This window comes from Balaenoptera physalus (assembly GCF_965194825.1).
Source record: "Balaenoptera physalus genome assembly, chromosome: 10".
Taxonomy (NCBI): domain Eukaryota; kingdom Metazoa; phylum Chordata; class Mammalia; order Artiodactyla; family Balaenopteridae; genus Balaenoptera; species Balaenoptera physalus.
This window is the reverse complement of record NC_138889.1, coordinates 69,771,325-69,790,537: the sequence shown is the minus strand read 5'-3', so window position 1 is coordinate 69,790,537 and position 19,213 is coordinate 69,771,325. Positions and strand designations below refer to the sequence as shown.

The following is a 19,213-nucleotide window of genomic DNA, read 5'->3' as shown; positions in this document are numbered from 1 at the left end:
CAAGCGGGAAGTTCAGGGGACAGCAAAGCAAATGGCAGCCGGCGCCCACAGCCCCCGACTCCTGGGAGCAGGGCCCACCCTCAGAACCTGAGGCTAACACATCAGGTGCCGGCAAAAGCACAGGCACTAAAAGAGGACGAAGACGGAAGGGATGCCAAGCAGGCTGGGGAGAAAGACAAGACCCAGGAGACGCCTGCCCCCTTTCTCATTGAGGAAGTCCCAATACCAGCAGCTACTCTGGATCAGTCGCGCCAGACCACATGCAGGGCTCTGGGGGACTATGGAAAATGTGGCCGGGGGCCTGCTGGGGTGTCTGATCCCAGGACTCAGACAGACAGGACCTCCTCAGACCTGACAAAGCTCGCTCCTTCTCAGTGGCAGCAGCTGCCAGGCCAGTTACCACCCCCCCCCCCCAACCAACGCTGGCCCCACCTGGGAGAGATTAGGATTCTGCTTCCAAGGATACATTCTGCCATTTTCAGGATTTCACAAATGCCAAGAAACTTGGCTCCTGCTTCTAAGAGAGGTTCAGGTGCACCGGCTCAGGACAATATGCCATTATTTGCCTGATGTTCCATCCCCTGCTGGGGCCCCCGACACAGGCCCCTCGGATAGGAGCTGTAGAATACCAAGTCCTTCCTGGGTTCACAGCAAAATGAAGAGGGGAGGTCACATTCACCTCCCTGCCCACACTCCCCTTGTGTGGCCGTCTCCCCTGACCCAGTGTGTGAACTGGCTCCGAGGCGCTCTCCCAGGAAGGCACCACGTGATGTCACATACCCTCGCGCAATTATTGCCTCCCCTGAGCGAGCAGAGATTAAGACTGTACTTTCTGGGGCTTTAAATACAAGTCCCTAATGAGACCTTAGTAACCACTTAGCTAATAAGCACTTTGTGCCGCTGAGCTTCTGTGCAATCCTGACTTTGGGAGCAGTTACAGAAGAAGCAAGCAGAGGGCCCTGAGGTTGCTGGGGGTGCAGTCTCGGGCCGGCTCGGTTGTTCTATCAGCACAGGGCCTGGCCAGGGGATCCAAGCCTGGTCCTTCCTCACATTAGGGGCCCTTATTCACATAAGGCTCCTCTCTCCCAGTTGCATCCACATTGCCACCTGTGACAGAGGCTTTCTTAGGAATAATGAAATGAAGGCACCCTTACGGAAAGTGGCACTGGTGCTCCCATATGCCTTCCCAACCGAATGGAAACCATGCCCGGGATCATCACCAAGACCAAGAGGTAGACCAGGACTTGTGAATGGTCACAAGGAGACCAGGTGATGAAGAGCTTGTCTCAAGGGGTGAGAGGGGGCCTTTGAAGCCCACCCCAAAGACTGGTGTGAAGGTGGACGTTGCCCTGGGGTCTTGGGTTATCTCCTCTTTCCTGACAGCAGGATGTCTCATTGGCTCCAAGACAGTGAGGGCATGACCAGATGGATTGCTAACTCAAACTATCGGCGGTGAATGACCAGGTTCTGCTTTTTCTTTTTAAATCTCGAATCCACTGTGGCCTCATACTTCTGGATTCAATGAAAATGAATTACTAGAAATACGATCACCCGCTTGGATGTGTGGCAATGTCAAATTGCTCTACAAGTGTCTAATGCTTACTCTCACTTGCTGTGCTCCTTGGGTCCCAAACCAATTCCTGCCCGTGGACCACACCTCGGCATCCTGAGGAAGAAAGGAAACTCTGCTCATGTAGAAACCTCCAGAAAACTCATCCTGGTTTGACCTCAGAGTAAGAGCCAGAGGTTCTCAACAAGGAGATTACTGCACAGAAAGGCAAAAGCACGTATGCTCCTGGGGTGCTGGTCAAGAGGAGAGCTTACAATTTGGCTGGGAATCATTTGTCCAAATGCAAAGTTGGGCAATCTGATGATCTGGCCAGAAATATACTGGTCGCAGTCACTAGTGTTTTGAGAATTGGTAGTTTTGGAGGGTCATGGGACTGCTTTTGCAACCCTTTATGTATCTTTCAATATTTATGTAATTTTTGAAGAACTGGGGCATTTTTCACTACCTCTTTCCCCTTTGAATTCTAGTTATTCTCAGCTAGTTAATTAGAACAAGCTGGAACGGTTGGAGACTTCAGGTGGGCCATCATCTAACATTACATTAGATTAACCTCACATACACCATTTCCCTTCTGTGAGCCTCAGCTTCCTCATAAAATGGGGAGACCACCGGCATCCTCACAGGGCTGTGAAAGAGTCATCAAAGAATCTGGGCTGCACCTCACATGGTGCTGGGCTCCCAAGAATCGCCTGGCAGATGGTTAACGAGTCCAAAGCACCACAATTGGTGCAGCTTCAAATTTCCATTTTCTGGAACTTCTTTTCTCCTCTCCTCGGCGGCCTTCACTCGGGGGGACTTGCAGTTGCTTGGGGTCCCTCTTCTGTGTGAGTAAGGATAACGTGGCCCACACAGATGAAGGCACTGGCTTCTCGCCCCCGAGTCAACTGAGATTCACAAGTGGTGACATTAGCTGTCGTCGTGAGCACCATCGCCAAGCATGGTCCCCATCTGGATGTTGGAGCCTTTCTCACCCTGCTCCACGCTGGGAGATGGGTCATCTCCCCTCCGGTTTGCACAGTCATGCCATGACTGTGTCTTTCTCATGGCTACGCTCCCAGCGCAGGGCAGATGCTCCCCTGAATGAAGGAGGAAGCAGGCTCTTGGGCCTGCTTGTGTCCAAACAATGGTGACATCCCTCCTTGGGCCTGGAACTCAGCCAGGAATACCAGGTGTCTGGCCTGTGCTTCCTCACAGAACTGGGCCTCCTGTGGCCACCTGGCCTGCTGTGGGGATAAGAAAGCCTACACAGGTCAGGCAGGGCTGGGAGCAGAGCTTCCAGGGCCTCGGGGCTGAGGGCTCGAGGGAAGGGGAAGTTTCGACACGTAGGGCCAGAGGAAGTCGTCTCCTGGGCCCACTTGAGCTAATATATTCCTCACTGAGGAGTCCCTGGATGAGAAACATTAGAGGACAGGCTGGTGGGCCTGAGTCCTCAGCCATATATGCTCAGGGCAAGGATTGAAACTGCCTTATTTGAGGGGCTCTGGAAATGATACCCTCAGGGCTGCGATGCAGGCAAGTCTTTGGGGCTATGACCTCCCAGTGGACGGCCATGTCTGCACCTACGTCCCCTGGTGCCAGGCGCTGAGCTGTGTTGAACCCTCACAGCCTTGCGAGGTGGGTCTGATAATCCCCCTTCGAGGCCAGGGCAGCTGAGGTTCAGGGAGGCTCTAACTCACCTGGGCCACAGCGCTCCTAAGTGGCTGGGATGGAAATGGAAGCCTGAAGGTGACTTCTTTGCCTTTAGAAAGAGAGGATTCAACATGCCTTTTAGGTAAGTGAGCTTTCTTCTAGAATTCTCCTCCACTGGGGAGAAAGCACATTTGCTGGATACTTGAGGCATTCGATATATGCTAGGTGTTTGCATTATTCCAGTCACCCTCAGGAGTAGCTGCTGCCACCTCCATTTCATAGGTTAGGATACTGAGGTGCTGAGAGGTCCACTAACTCATACAAGGACACACAGAGAGTAATCAAGTAATCGGTGCTCTGAACCCAAGCGTGACTCCAAGCCTATACCCTTCTCACTATTGCACGCTGCTTCCCTGACACACCAGCATTCTGCCAATTAAAATCCCCCAGGCTGGGATGCACACAGGTTACCTCCAAAGCGCTGCCTAGCTCTATCCCCAGAACAGAGAGAATAATGAGTTTGGAGCAGCCTTGAGATCTACCCTTGTATCAGATGAAACACTGGCAGATTGCCCAGCCAAGACTCACCTAGCTTCTCTCTAATATGCAAATCTCTAGAGTAAACCCTGCAAATCCAGTTTTAAAACAAACACCCCCAGGGGTAGAGAAAGCTCCTTTTGCAATGCACATTGCTCTTCTGACCCAGGAGGACTTAACCACAGCACCCAGCCCCGTGAGGCCCTCCCTCTGGCTCAGCTGTGCAAACACTCGGCTGCCATCTTGATCTTGCAAGAGCTCACCAGCCTTGGTAAATGGCTAGCAGCCATGCTAAAGGCTGAATTGTCAGTGGTCTCCTGCCTTGAAGAAAGAAGTTAGCTAAGGGTTGATGGGAGCTGACAGAGCTACCGGGAGGGCTGGTTTGATGGGATGATCAGACTGGGCATGATCCCATAGCCCACGGTCTTAAAAGATAAGACTCCGGTAAGAATTTGGGCCCTAAACGAGAGGGCCTCAAGATTCCCTGTGACTATTCAGGCCAAAACCCCAGCTGCATCACTCTGAAATGTAAGGCGACATGCCAATCTGAGAGGGTAGGCAAGTGTAGTCTGAATGAAGGCAGAGCCCTGGCTACATCTCCTGGAATTGGTAACCCAAGTTTGCATCCCTGTGAGTAGCACGAGATCCTCATGACAAGTTTGACTAAGTCTGTTCCTCTGAGGAGGTGATTATCCCTGGATCCTCAGAATTAAGGTGTAGGGCTCCAGGGCAGGAAGAGAAACACACTGCCTGCCACGAGGTTGCTAAGAACTAAGCGTCAGTTTCCAAGTGCATTCTCCTTTCTCTGGCTGCCCTGAATCAAGGCAAACTTGAGTCACTGGGCAATCAGAGCAGCCCATAATCTGCTGGGAAGAAGCATTAAGGCCCCAGGCTCTCTCCAGGGGAGAGGCTCTCAGAGCTCCACCAGGACTGAATGAAATTGTTTGTCACCAGGTTGTCACCTACTTTAAGGGGCAGCTAATTCTCTCCTCAGAGGAGGCCATCACTCTCTCAGATTCTGCACGTGCAAAGCCCAGTGTGGAATCAATGCTGGGGTGGGGTCCGGGAGAGGGAGGAAAGTTGCAGGTGGGGCAGGGGAGCAGTGCAGCTGGCAATATCCTTTCCAAAACTGCTTGAAGCTGGAAATTCACCACTCTGTGCTTAACTGCCTACAATGGCTTCATGGTGAGATCTGGAGGGGTCTGGGGGTGTCAGGTCCAAGCTGGGTCCTTTTTACAAATGGAGAAACAAAGGCACAGACAGAGTAAGTGTCCTAGGGTGGCCTTTTCTGAGAGCTCCCCAATCATTCCCAGCCACACAGTGAAAAGCTCATCAGCCTGTAATTAGTAAGTCAGAAGCTATTAAGATAGCCCAATTACACCATCACCTGATGGCCAAGGCTGGCTTGGGAGATGGGATATAAAAAAAAAAAAAAAAAAACAGGGAGCAATTGTTCTACCCCAACCTGGGAGAAACAAAGAACAAACCTGCAGAGGTGGGGACCAGAGGACCTGGGATTGGCCATCCCGAAGCCCACCCACCCCATTTGCAGCCCTCCTTGAGCCTGAGCTTGAGGCTCTACACACACATAACCTCTAGGCTGGTTCCTCTGACGAGGCCTCCATTCATACTTGGCTGCTGTGGCACAGAGGAGAGAACATGGGCTGGAGTCAGGAGCCCTGGGAACTAGTCTCCTCCCTGGACCTTTGTTTTCCTCTCTGAGGCTCTGCTTCTGCTCAATTCTCTTTCCCAGGAAGAGCCCTCCTGCTACCCCATTGGAAATTGCTACCCTTCCCCAGCATGCCAGGTCCCTGCTACCTGCTCTAATTTTTCCATGGGAAAAATTGCCTTCTGATACGCCATGTAATTTACCTATATATTATATGATTGCTGATTATTTACCTCCCTCTATTAGAATGCAAGCCTCATCAGGGCAGGAAGGTAACTACTGATCATTGATGTGTATCCCAAGAGTGAAGTGCCTGACACCAGCTGTCATTCAATAAATATTTGTTGGATGAATGAATGCTCACTCAATGGCTTAATGAGTGACATTGGTTTAAAGCTGCTTGAAGAGCCCAGTGGAGAAGCAGCCAAGGGCTGCAGTGGAGTGTGATGATGATGTGACAGGATAGTCTCACCATGAGAAGCGTCTCTGCCAGGCCCCGGCAGCTCCACGTGGACCTGGGCAGGCTGCCTCTTGCCATCACCTAGACAACTAATACCTATTGGAAACCAAGTCAGGGGACTTGGGACGTGTGGTGGCTTCTCTTGTCCCACCTCTGCTCTCAACTCTAGAGCGCAGTGACCAAGTCAGGACTTCCTAAGGACAAAAGAAAAGCAGAGGCGAGAGAGGGCATGCCCGGGGCTAGCCGGAAAGGGGCTGGGCCAGAGGGAAGCAAGGTGTGGGCCCGGCTGCCCGGCCAGGCGCACCAGCCACTGCCTGCCTGTGCCCAGGTGCCCTTGCCCCTCCCATCAGCCTGTCAAGGGTGCCAGTGACCTTTTTCCACAGCAGGAAGTACCCCCCAGGGAAGGCTCTTCTCCCAAGCTGGGCACAAAGGCTACTCTGAAGCCTTGGTGATGGTGATGACAAATGTGCCAGTCTTCACCCACAGAGCTCACTATCACGTGAGCCAAGAATCACTCTCTTGTTGATGAGAAAATGCAGGCCCAGACAAGTCTCCTGACGTCAATGTTTAAGGTCAAACGGCTAAGCAAAGCTGACCTGGAACAAGATGCCAGGCATGTCAGCCGTGGCTGTGGTTCAGTAGAGTTGAAGACAGGAAGTGTTTGTGCTTCCCCACATCACCTCCTGCTGCCCTTCCAGGGATGCTTCTCATCCACACTGGGGACCTTGGAGCGGGTAGGGATCCTAATATTCCTTGCTCCTTTCTTGGAGACCCTGCCTGCACTCCTCTCCCCACAGCAGTGGAGGTCAGTGGGGGTGGGACTCTCAGGAGGCAGCTCCTGACTTCTCCCTAATGCACCAGCAGGTGGCTGGTTTGTGCTTTGGTCTAACGGGGTGGAAATGAACGAGCAGTAACTCTGAGAGGGGCACACTCAGCACCACACGTGGAGACGGGCCCAGGTGGGAACAGACGGAACGGAGGTGTTCAGGGAAACACAGTCATCCAGAAAGAGGCTCCAACCTACTCCCATGAGCAACAGCTAACCAAGCGGGCTTCACGTCCATTTTTAGGCTCATCCATTCCAGGGGCTAAGCTTCTCCGGAGACTGCCCGCCTCCCACGCCAGCCTGGTAGTGTTCTTGGCATATTAGGTAACAGCAAGACAAGTAAAAAAACATGAAAAGTGCTCCAGAACCCAAACTTAATCATTGCTCACGGACGCATTTCATTATCTACTCAACCAACGTTAGCTCCCCACCAACTCTCCACCCTCTACACTGCTACCTGCGTTATCCTTCCAGAGCTCAGAGCAGATCCTTCCGTGCCTCTTTACAAGAGGGCAGAATGAATGCCTTTAACGCAAAAAGAGCAGGCTGACTCTCACCTCATTCTCTGCACTCCCATAAATACCTTTATCTGAAAATCGAGTTGCACCAGAAATGTCTTTTGATTCATGCAAGTCCTATCTGCCTTCCTTACCACATGCCAGATCCTTTCGAAAATGCCCTTCCCCTACACGTCTTTCTAGCAAAATCCCTCCATATAATCTTTAACACTTGGCTCCCATATTACCTCTGCTGTGAAGCCTTCCCAGGCTTCTCCCTTCTGGGTTCCTAGAATCTTGCCTCTTAAACCTCTCATAGAATGAATGAATAGTACTGTCTAAGGTTCACCACGTGAGACCACCATTTTGTTAGGCCAAAACGAGCCAAATTTGGCAATATCATGTGGTAAAATGTGACACATTTCTATGCTGAGGTGCTGTTTGCCGTCTACACCGTATAAGAGAACTGCACCTCCCTCCTCTTTGTTTTCTCAGCATCTGGCACAGTGGTTGGCATATGGTGGGTGCCCAGCGAGGGCATGCTGAACAAGCAAGCACCATTTGATAAGGTTTTGTGTGCTGCCTCTTCTGCTTTGTTTCTTGCTCCAGCACAAAACCAAAACCAAACCCAGGACCGATGTAAAGTATCTTACAAATTTTCCTCCCGGCCAAGCCAAGATTCAGATGGTTGTCTGTGTAGGTGGAGCAGAGCAGGAGAATATCTCAGAACATGCAGGGAGTAGGGGAAGCTAATTGTTCAGGACAACTACCTTTCTGGCTGGAGAAACAGAGTCAACAGTCGATGGAGAGGAAGTAGCAGCTGAATCAGGAGATGGAAGGCAGGAGGGAGAAGACGGAGGATGAGTGTGAGACAGGCTTTTAGAGAGTAGTTTATTCTGCACAGAACAGAAAGAGAGGAAACTATGATTATCCCCAGGGAAACGCACAGTGATGCTCGCCTCGACGATGCAGCCCCCAAGCCCACACATCCAAGGAGGGGAAAGGACATCCAGGCCCACGTCTCAGGACAGAAAGGTAGCCTGTGTCTTTGGAGCCCAGCAGGACCATCTGACTGCTGGTTACACTTCACTCTGCTACAACTTTTCTGGCTCCTTCGTCACATCAAAAGAGCTGGAGCAGAGCCATCCTGCTCCTGCCTACGTCTGCTGCCGACACCAGCACTGACTCCTGAAGGCCTCACTCTGGAGCTTGGTATGAAGTAGTAGTTGCAAGCTTAGGAAAGGACAAAGCCAGGCTACTCTGGGGTAGATGCTCCAGCAGGGACCTCTGCAGCCACATGGAATCCTAAAAATGCACTAAAGGCAAAGTATCCTTCCCATGTCTATGACTCTGCCAAGTAGCAGAGGACACAGGTCTGGAGGAGGCCGGGTGAAAGCAGCAGAGGCAGTATGTTCTAGAGACCAGGCTTGCTGCAGGCAAGGGAGCACCTTACACGTACAAGCGCAGCGGGGCCTCATCCTCAACTCTGTCATCTCCTTGTGAGCACACCCTCTTCTTCTCAGCAAGTTTCTAAATAAGTGTCTGGCCGGGGGCGGGGGCTGTGCTTTCTATCCTGAGGCAAGGCCATTCTTCTGGCTGGTGCTGCCTTTTGCGAGAGCAGACCACAGGTTACAGCACGTGGCTGACCTCGACATTCAGGGTCTCCCTGATCATGGCCATGGGGGCATCTCTCCATCCTGTCCCCAGACTTCATGAGCAACTGGTTTGCTTTCACCTTAAAGGCACTGTGATGTGATTCCTGCAATGGACCAGCTTTCCCTCTTTGTGTTGACCCCTAGGAAGCTCAGCCTACTCAGAAGCTGTCTAAGATCTGACAGCACACATGTTTCTGTTCAGTAATGTTTTCCTATGACCTGAGCCCGCTTTTCTGCCTTGGTTTTCCCTTTGTCATGATTTGTCTAATTATTTTGAATCTTCTCATTTAGAGCTTTTTTTTTTTTTTTTTTTTTTTTTTTTTTTTTTTTTATATAGTGTTTTTGTTTTTTGTTTTTTTTAATTTAATTAATTTATTTATTTATTTATTATTTTTGGCTGTGTTGGGTCTTCGTTTCTGTGCGAGGGCTTTCTCTAGTTGTGGCAAGCGGGGGCCACTCTTCATCACGGTGCGCGGGCCTCTCACTATCGCGGCCTCTCTTGTTGCGGAGCACAAGCTCCAGACGCGCAGACTCAGTAGTTGTGGCTCACGGGCCTAGTTGCTCCGCGGCATGTGGGATCTTCCCAGACCAGGGCTCGAACCCGTGTCCCCTGCATTAGCAGGCAGATTCTCAACCACTGCGCCACCAGGGAAGCCCTAGAGCTTTTTTAGATGCCAGTCCAAATCCTTTGGTGACTTAAAAAGTGAATAGCTTTTCAGGCTATAGAGGGAGGAGGAAGGAAGAAATGAATCTCCAGAGACTGATTCAAGTAACCTCCCTGGATGTCCAACACCTGGGTTCCTGGGGGCTCTGAAAGCCCCGCATTTACCTGCGGGAAATCCCCGTGTCCAAACATAGAGGCAAGGTGAGCCGCCTTCTCCTTAATGTTCTTTTTGTGAAATTCCCTGTTGGCCAAATTCTCAGCCCTTTTCTGCAGCCAAGGTGAGAAAGGAGAGAGAAAAAAGAGATAGAGACAGACACTGTGAGGGGAGAGGCGGGGAGGCAGCCAGGTGGGCTTGCGGCCCTCAGCACACGCAGCAGGATGGGAGATGGGGAGGAGGAGTCGGAGACGGCACCCGCCCTGGACAGGAGGAGGGAGGGGAGGAAAGGAAGGCAGCCTAGACACAGGCAGGGCAGAGACAGGGCAAAGAGCGAGGCTTTCACCTGGAGAACCTTTTCTTCCACTTGCTGCAGCCGCCGCAGCACCCCGGAGAGGGCCAGCGCTCCCTGGCAGGTGGCAGGCAGGCTGGCGGGATTTTCTGGCCCGCCCAGCTGCAGGTCAGACTTGGCTCGGGCTCTCCAGGGCCTGCTCGGGCACTCGCCGCCAGCAGACACTTGCTTTAGCTCTCGGAGCACATGCCCCGTCACAACCACCAAGGGGAACTGGGGGAGAAGGAAAATCAAGCTTCCTTCCCAACTGTGGCCCTCCCATGGATGCCCTGCCACCGTGAGGAATCCCCATGAGGACCAAGGACAAGGGCACGCCAGATGCCACCTTGAGTCAGATTCCAAACTAACCTTGGGTGTTGACTTTCCACCACCTGCATCAGAATCACCTGACATCCTCCTTAACAATACCGTCTTGTTATTAACAACACTCTAGACCCACTGAATCAGAGCCTGTACCACCCTGGTTCCCAAAGTCTGGGCCCAACCCCCAGATATTCAGGTTTAATTGGTCTGGGGGTGGGTACCACAGATTGATATTTTTAATAAAGCTCTCTAGATGATTCTTACACACACAGACATAGAATCACTGCAATATGTCCACACTGACCTCCTTTGACCTCCACTCCCCGAGAAGCAACACAAAATTCCTAATGCTGACCGGGCACTTTTGAGTGCTGCGGTCAATAATAGTGATTCTGTTCAAATTCCAAACCTAGAGATATTAGCTGGAAAAAGCCTCAGCCCATGGCTCCTGGCTGCCTCCCTGCCCACTGGGTAGGTCCTCATCTGCTCAGACACCAGGGGAGGTCTAACCACATCCCAGTCTTACCCCTTCAATGGCATGCGGCCAGCTGGCCACCTGAGCCCATTCCACCATCACTGTCACTTCTCCATTGATTTAGAAATCAGCCTACTCAAGAGGTGTACAAATAAGCTAAGTGTCCCAGGGGCATCACGCAAAATACCCTGTGTGGTGTGGTCTGTTTTTCCCCAAGCAAATAAAGCACCAAGAGCGTGGTAGTTGGTCAGTCGATACCCCTGACTGGCATGTATTTTAAGATGCTGCATACTTGGTTATTCCTACCTATAAGGGTGGTAACCTCAAGTTGTGTTTGCCTTCCCAGAGAATCTACAATCAGCCCTATGTGGGGTGCAGAGACAGCCACGGACCCCACCCCTCTGGATCAAAGTTCCCTCTGGTTTCACCAAGACAGCATCCACTGGAAAGAGCCCTACCTGCCTTTTCAGAGTTGGTGATGGGCTGGGTGTGGGCTCCTCTGGCTTGGGACGGCGAGAGTTAACAGGAGAGTCAGAGGAAGAGCGCAGTATGGGCTTACCTATCCCTGAGACACGGTGCTCCTGGGAGGAGGAAGGTGAGTCCGAAAAAGCAGCCGCAGGAAATAGGAAGGAAAAGGCGAGTCAGACAGACACTTGGAGGGAGGAGAGGAGGAGAGTCAGGGAGAGAGAGTTTGCAGATGCTGAGCGAGCCCTGGCCTGAGCTCTGACAAGCTGGGCCCAGCTGGGAAACTTGAACCCCGGCCCTCTGTCCGTGTGAACAGCAAGTCCCATGGTCCCCTTCTCTTGGACAATGTGTGAATCCCCAGGAGGCAGTGCTTTTGGCTCAGACCCAGGGCACTGGGCAGGCACATACCAGGCCAGGGTGGCGAGTCCCAAAGTCCTTCCTGCCCACTAGATGAAAGGGATGCTACAGTCCTTCTGAAGGAAGAGAGCCCTCCTCAATACCTGGGGGCTGCAAGGGGCCAAGCCTCCAGGAGGGACAGTTGAGAAAACAATTCAGACAGTTACAAGTCTTAGGAACATGGCCCTCTTATAATAAAACCTGGCTTCCTGGGGAAGGTCGGTTTGTACAGGATGGGCATGGTCTACATCAAGACTAGGAAGATGTCTATAATTGTCTCTAAACAGAATTAACCAATTGTTTGTCTTTCTCCTGAGAGGAGCCTAATTCTGTCATGTGACAGATGTTCTCCAAAGAAAAACTGAACCCCTTGTCCCAAGCTTTTGTAATGTGACAGTGGTGCCCCAGAGGAATTCGGGGGAGCAAATGGAACCATCCAAGTGCAGACTCCAAGTCAGAGGCCAAGAGAAGTCAGCCGGGTCTGCAGCCTGACCCACAGCATCCCACCTCCTTCAGCCTCACATGGACGCTGGTCAGACGCAACGGCTCTGCCAGCCTGACCCAAGGGAACAAGGAGAGGGGGGCACCAGGGGACACTCTCGAGGTTGGTCCCCATTCCTATGGGCCCACATGGAGCTAAGACCCTGGTTTGGACGGGTGTTCTCACCATGGACTGGGCAATCAGCATCTCTAAAGCTCCACCATCTCAAAGATGGCTGCAAAACAAGTCATGGTTGCAAAGCAAAACAAAATCAGGGAAAGGATTTCTTCCCCAGTGCAGAATAGGCATCAGCAAACTACGGTCCTCGGGCCAAATCCAGCCCGCTGCCTGTTTTTGTAAATAAGGTTTTATTGGCACACGGCCACGTGCATTTGTTTACAGATTGTCCATGGCTGCTTTCATGCTACAATGGCAGAATTGAGTCATTGCAAGAGAGACTGGATGGTCCCCGAAGTTTAAAATATTTGCTATCCAGCCCCTTTTAGAAAAGTCTGACTCCAGATCTAGAAGAAGCTTGAGACTCCTTTTGAGCCAGGTCTGGCTGGCACACCTGAAATCCAGTGCTGGCCTGACATTTCTGCTGGCTTCTCAGAGGGTTCTGGTCACCAGGAAGGCAGGGTCAGTGAACATTTGACAGGACTCACCTGCCTCAGGAGTGAGGGGTTCCGAGAGTTCTCCTCGAACTTGGCCAGCAGCTGACTTGCCATGGACTTGACTTTGTTCTGATTTCCACCTTCTTTACAGCCCTCTTGATTGGAGCCCAAGCTCTGGCTAGGAAAGGCTGAAGGCTGCAAAGGCCAAATCAATGCATTGGTTGTTGGTTCTGGAACCCAGATATCAAGGATGGGGCCTGGGGGCTCACGACAAGGACAGTTCCTGAAGAAGGACACCCTCTGTGGTCTGAGGAAATGAGGCAAAAGCAGGAGGCAATGCCCACTCTGGAGACAATGCTCACAAGTGGGACGAGTCTTCTCAAAGACGGGCACAGCCAGGCTTGGGAGCCAGACACTTAGTGTTTGAATTCTGACTCTTTCACCTCCCAGCCCAGGGACCTTGGCAATTTACTTAACGTCTCTGAAGTTTCCTAATCTGTAAAATGCGAGCAGTAACCCACCTTCACGTGACTGCTGAAAAAGTCAAATATAATAATGAAATGATAAGCAGAATAGTTTTCAAAACATATCATGTGGCTGACAAAGGATGAAGAATTGGGGGGTGAAGGAAGCAAGAGAGGGTGTCAGTGAGGCAAGGCACAGGCTCTGGGCTTCCCTTCCCTCCTCTGCGCCCCACTCCCAATGGCAACGAGTCCTGCTCTGTTGTTGCTATCTTTAAAAAAAAAAACATTTAATTTTGAAATAATTTTAGATTGACAGAAAACTTACAAAGACAGCACAGATAGTTCCTGCGTACTGTAGACCCAGCTGCACCTAACGTTAACATCCGGAATAATTATGGCACTGTTATCAAAACTAAGAAATTAACACCGGCACAATACCATTAACAGAACTATAGACTTGATTCAGATCGGGGCGGATGTAACGGAGGTGAAGGGCCCTTCTCATTGCTTTGTTTCGGGACACGTGATATCAACACGACTTGTGACTGCTTAGATGTTGACCGTGACCAGTTGGTTATGCTGTTTTATGAAATGGAATTCTATGTAAGATTTCCTTAGCTCATCTGCTAAAATAAAACTTTAAAAATGATGGGTGTCCGGTGAATGTCTGTTCCCCGGTACCATAGATCTGCTCCCATCAACCTCAGAAATACAAATGGCATTGTCACGTCAAGAGGGTAGTCAGTTTTCCTGAGGAGACAATGAATTTCCCTCCCAGGAACAGATGTTCTCAAAACAAAGATATGTTCACTTAGAAGAAATTCATGGGAAGAGGCAAGCTATAGTCAATTGTTTTTTGGGTTTTTTTTAAAGACTCCCTAAGAGTAGCAGCCCCGTGGGAAACCTTGTATGCACAGCCACTCTGAAGAGTTGGACACACACAAGCCAAAGAGTCACTCCCTACTTCAGAGTGGGAACTGTAACTCTGCATAGCAATCCAGGCTTGAGTGTGAAGAGGGCAAGTTTACTAGGCTGGTCACTGTTTGTACAGGCCAAAGTAGGCCAGGACAGTGGGTCGTGCAGACCGGCCCTTTGCAGACATTCATGTGCACGTGAATCACCGGGGGTCTCCTTCAAAACCAGATTTGGATTCAAGAGGTCTGGGGTGGGCCCTGAGAGTCTGCATTTCTAACCAGCTGCCAGGTGATACTGGTGCCCTTGTTCTTGGCCCACACTTTGAGTAGCAAGAATTTAGAGAGAATCATTGCTTGGTTAAATCTGACTTAAGCAAAACAGCTGGCCCAGAAAACTAGAGCCATTTCAGAAGGGGCAGGTGCAACCAGATTTCTTCCCACACTCTACATCTTGTGCTGCCAACCACAGAAACAGCACAGACACCCCCTCAAATAAGCCACAGATGAAAGGCAGGAGAAGACTTCCCCCCGGGAATAAAATGTATCCAAGGGAAGCTTCTTGGGAGGAGGCGGGAGCGAATCACAGGCACTTAAGGCAGAGCCAACACCCGTTACTGGGGAATGGGATGCTTCTCCAGCCCAGTTCATCAGCCACGGCTTCATCCTCTCAACTGTCTCCCTGTTCACTGGCTTCTTGCTCATGCCAGAGCCAAGAGCAGCAGTTCTTCAACCATATAAGATAAAAGAAGTTTTTTTCTAAGTCCTATAAATGAAGTATGAATGTATCCTACAAATTGTCCCCCTTGCTTCTGTGTCATCATTTTGGTATCAGCCAGTAGGCTAGCTAAAGCTGATATCCTACAGTTCACAGACAGTATCTAAGCTTGCTTTTTGGAATGAGCTATATATCTCAGGTCTCTTTACAGAGCTGCCTGGGGAAGCAAGAACTGATACTCTTTTTCTGATCAATTTTTTAGTAGCAGGAGAGAGATTCATGCTTGGCTTTGACAAAGTAGCCTGTAACTTTCTTCTCTCACCAGAAGGTGGCATTTGTGGGTGCTGGGACATTTGCTTTACAGAAAACACAAAAGGTAGAAACTAGGACTGGGAGAAAAGCGGGACTGCTGGTGCCTCTTTACTACTTACTATTAATAGTGATTATATCTTGATTACCCTAGGTGCCAAAGACCATGATTGGCATGTTATACACGTCCTCTTACTTAATCTTTAAAAATTCTGCAAAATGTCATCCATTGCAAATGCATCATCTGTGTTTTACAGATATGAGCCATACCCTGGGAGGGTGACATAGCTAGTGACCAGACCCAACTCTTTCCCATCAAGCCAAGCTTGGAACCCAGTGGTTCATGAGAGAGGAAAGAAAGAAGGGCAGGGCGACTGCCACGGTCAGGCGGGCGGGCTGTGGCCACTGGCTGTCAGGAAATGGGCTTTGTGTAAACCGACACTGAACACACGAACCTCGTCCAGGTTGTTGAAGCCTTTCCGCCTCCGCTTGCTCACGTCATTCTCTTCGGTTCGGCTGTCCACCTGTGATGGCCAAGAAAGCATGGTGAGCTCAGGGCTGTCAAGGGCTGCGATGCCAGCACTGGGGATCCAGCCCTGCCCGCCACAGCTGCCAGCCCAGGAAACAGATGGGCAGAAATTACCCTGCACCGTGACAAATGCTCTCGGCTCTGTTCGGGCGCAGAGGAGGGAGCCTTCCCCAACCTCGGGAGCCAGGGGTTCTGTCAGAAGAGGGTGGGAACACAGCCCCCAAAATCATGTCGAAACATTCCAAAGCACAAAGAATCCCTGTCACATGGGCAGGGATTGTCTCCCTGTCAATGACCTTGGACTCACAGTGGTCACAGCCGGGCCTGCTGATGCTGCCCCATGGAGATCACCTCCTACGAAGAGGTGCCACTGGCTCCCCTCACAGGCAGGGATTCTCGGGACTTAGATCAGCTGTCCAGGAATTTGATGGCAAATTACGCCTGCCATTCAGCCACCACTGCAGCTACTGGTAAATGATATTATGTTAACTTCAAAGTAGCATCAGATATGGCCTGAAAACTATGGTGACCATACAGCCCAGTTTGCCCAGGACAGTTTGATGTATTGCTTTTTCCCCCAGCATAATTATGAATAGTGCCCCCTTTCATTTTCAAAAATATCCTGGTTTAGACAATAAATTGCATGGTTGTCCCATTGATAACCCCTTACAGCCTACTTTCTTCTTCCAAAATCTGGACATTTAAATCCAGAGAACCCTGTCCTACCTAAGCCCATTGCATGACCCTTGCAAAGGCCACCCAAGGGCGCACTTATGGTCTGACTTATCTCCTCAAGGGAAGGAGGGGGACTGCACAGGTTGAGCTGATGTTACGAGCTGCGATGGGGCTGCAGGCTGGATTTAGTGCCTCGCCATGCACCCTGCTGGGTTAGCCGCTCCTTGACACTGGGGTTAGACCTCGAGCTGGGACCTTCCCCAAACGGCCAGCCCACTGAGGACCATGGAGCCGTCCCCACCGACTATGTGTCCCTCCCTGGGGGAGCCTCCGACACCCTCAGCGGGGCCCTCCATAGCAGGGCCAGATTGAATCCCAGCCTTTGTTCCACACTGGATGCAGCTGAAAGGGCTGCTGGCCACCCTCTCCTCTCAAACCCAGGCATGCTGCCCAGTCAGCCCCACACATTCTCACCTTGCCCCATCACAGAGGATCCTTTACCTCCTGGTTGTTCTAAATCAACGGTAATGATCAAAGCCCCCAGCATGCAGTCTAGTGTGTACTCAACTTACTTCCACAGGCAAGCACCTGCTCCCCTGCACTCACCATCATCCCGCCCCTCCTCCTATTTACCAGCACCTTAAAAAAATTTTTAAGACAGAATTAACTACAGTTTAGTCATTGATACTTGTTCAAAAATGTGACCCTTCCCTTGCTCAGGCAGCAGAAAACAACAGATCAAAGGGCCTCGCCTTCCCTTCAACATTTTCCTCAGCTTCTAATAAATCATTATTCTGTGAATGGAAATGATTTCAACCCAAATGTTTGGGCAAACACCAAGAGAAACAGATGACCTTATGTACAGCATCGGGTCCTAGAGGCCCAGGCTGTCTGGGTGCTTGGCTCCACGGCCTGTGAGCCCTGCACTGGCCCGGAGAGACGAGCCTGTGAAAGTACAGGGTTTCCTCCCAACAAGAACACTTCATGCATCGTCTTAGGGGTTTCTGTTGTTCTCCTTGTTTCCACCTTAAATGAGCACTTGGCTTCTCCCTCAAAGAGCAACACATCTTACTCTCTTGCATTCAGCAGCCCTGGCTGTGACTGGTCCAGCTGAGCCTGTGTGGATCCAAACCCAGTACGTTAGCCGCAGGCTCACAGAAAACACTCCTGGGGTGAGTGTACCCAGCAGCAGCACCTAAGAAGACCCCCAAATCCTTGGGGGGGTAGGGGTGAAAGGAAGTGGGTGGGGCAACATCAGCTCCTGTGATTCAGCCTGACCCCTGGGACAATAAAATGCAGTCTATATGGTTAGCAACATACAAACCCAAAGGGCCTCTTTTCTTCCTTATGGATTTATCATGGAAGCACTGATTCTCAGCTAAGAGCTAGGTTAACACAAAAAGCTTGAGAAAACACAAATCTAGAGATTTATCTAATTTTTTTCTTATCTGTATATCACTACTGGGGAGCCAAAAATGCCTCCGTAACGCCCTCTCCTTGGACTCTGCTTAGCACTATAGAGAATTGGGGTACAAGGGGGAAGAAAATACTTGTTGTGCCCCGAGAGAGTATGAGAATAAACAAATAACTCACTTTCTTTTCTTTTTTTTTTTTTTTTTTTTAATATTTATTTATTTATTTATTTATTTATTTATGGCTGTGTTGGGTCTTCGCTTCTGTGCTAGGGCTTCCTCTAGTTGTGGCAAGCGGGGGCCACTCCTCATCACGGTGCGCGGGCCTCTCACCATCACGGCCTCTCCCGTTGCGGAGCACAGGCTCCAGACGCGCAGGCTCAGTAATTGTGGCTCACGGGCCCAGCTGCTCCGCGGCATGTGGGGTCTTCCCAGACCAGGGCTCGAACCCGTGTCCCCTGCATTGGCAGGCGGATTCTCAACCACTGCGCCACCAGGGAAGCCCCATCACTTTCTTTTCTTATTAATTTTTCCTGCCCTTTCACCCTAAGATACTTTCTTATCATTACTTCCCAATGATTTGAAAGATTCTAATATATCAAAAGGCATTTATTAAACTACTTGGTGTTCTCCATTAAAAAAAAAATCAAAGACATATGTCTACCAATCTCATCATTTATTTGATCATCACAAGATAATCACGTTCCCATACTGCCTGACTTAAGGTGATTTTAGCCCCAACTTTATATTTAGTTAGCTGGTGGAGAAATTCAGATCTAGGTCATAGGACGAGAGGTTGGCCATTTTAGGCAGTGTTCTGAGAGTATAGTGGCCACAATGATATTTAGAAAGATGGTCAGTGACACGGCAAGAGAGCTCTTCCCTTCAATGGCAGAGCAGTATGGAGCCATGGGTTCGAGTTCTGACATGAATTACTTCCCGGCTAAGTGACCTTAGGGAAATCACCCAACTTTTCTGACTTTAGTTTCCTCACTTCTAAGATACTACACTATCTAGCTCATAAGTAAGTTATTGTAAGGATGAACAAATTCATGTATATACGACACTTCTTCTCCTCTGAAGTGTTATATAAGCGTTAGACATTTTAAGTTAGGTTAGTGCTATTCACAGAATTAGAAAATCTGAATTCTAGTTCTGGCTTTGACATTTACCACCTATATGGCACTGCATTATAATCTCCCTAAGACCAAGTTTCCCCATCTCTAAAACTGGGATGAGAACATGTCCCCTGCCTTCCTCAAAATGTAACAAGAGGAGCAAATACGCTATGACACTGTAAAATGCTGGATCCGTCATGATTGCAGTACGGAAGCCGGTGGTCAACCCAACTAGTTTCACCGTTTTCAGAAAACGAGCATCTTCATTTAGTCAGTATGGGATGGGGGCCATCACTTACAGAGCCCCTTCCATGTGCCAGAGAAGGAGCT

General features: G+C 50.3%; 1 protein-coding gene across 13 annotated transcripts in view; it reads right to left on the bottom strand.

The window, feature by feature from the left end:
• The window catches only part of MICAL2 (microtubule associated monooxygenase, calponin and LIM domain containing 2), a 231,315-nt gene that overhangs the window by 98,419 nt on the left and 113,683 nt on the right, over positions 1-19,213 (bottom strand). For 8 of the 13 annotated variants that reach the window (XR_014267792.1, XM_082475982.1, XM_082475987.1 and 5 more), the window contains exons 16-21: positions 15,605-15,673; positions 12,799-12,942; positions 11,250-11,372; positions 10,008-10,226; positions 9,673-9,774; positions 7,959-8,084 (exon numbers count right to left, since the gene is read on the bottom strand). The exons of 1 other annotated variant lie outside the window; for it this stretch is intronic. Coding sequence is in view for 11 of the 12 variants with exons in the window: in XM_082475982.1 (XP_082332108.1) it covers positions 7,959-8,084; positions 9,673-9,774; positions 10,008-10,226; positions 11,250-11,372; positions 12,799-12,942; positions 15,605-15,673 (783 nt within the window). In the remaining variant the exon portion in view is untranslated. The remainder of the gene's footprint in view (positions 1-7,958; positions 8,085-9,672; positions 9,775-10,007; positions 10,227-11,249; positions 11,373-12,798; positions 12,943-15,604; positions 15,674-19,213) is intronic. 4 more of the 13 variants (XM_082475989.1, XM_082475990.1, XM_082475986.1 and 1 more) reach the window with 1 other exon arrangement.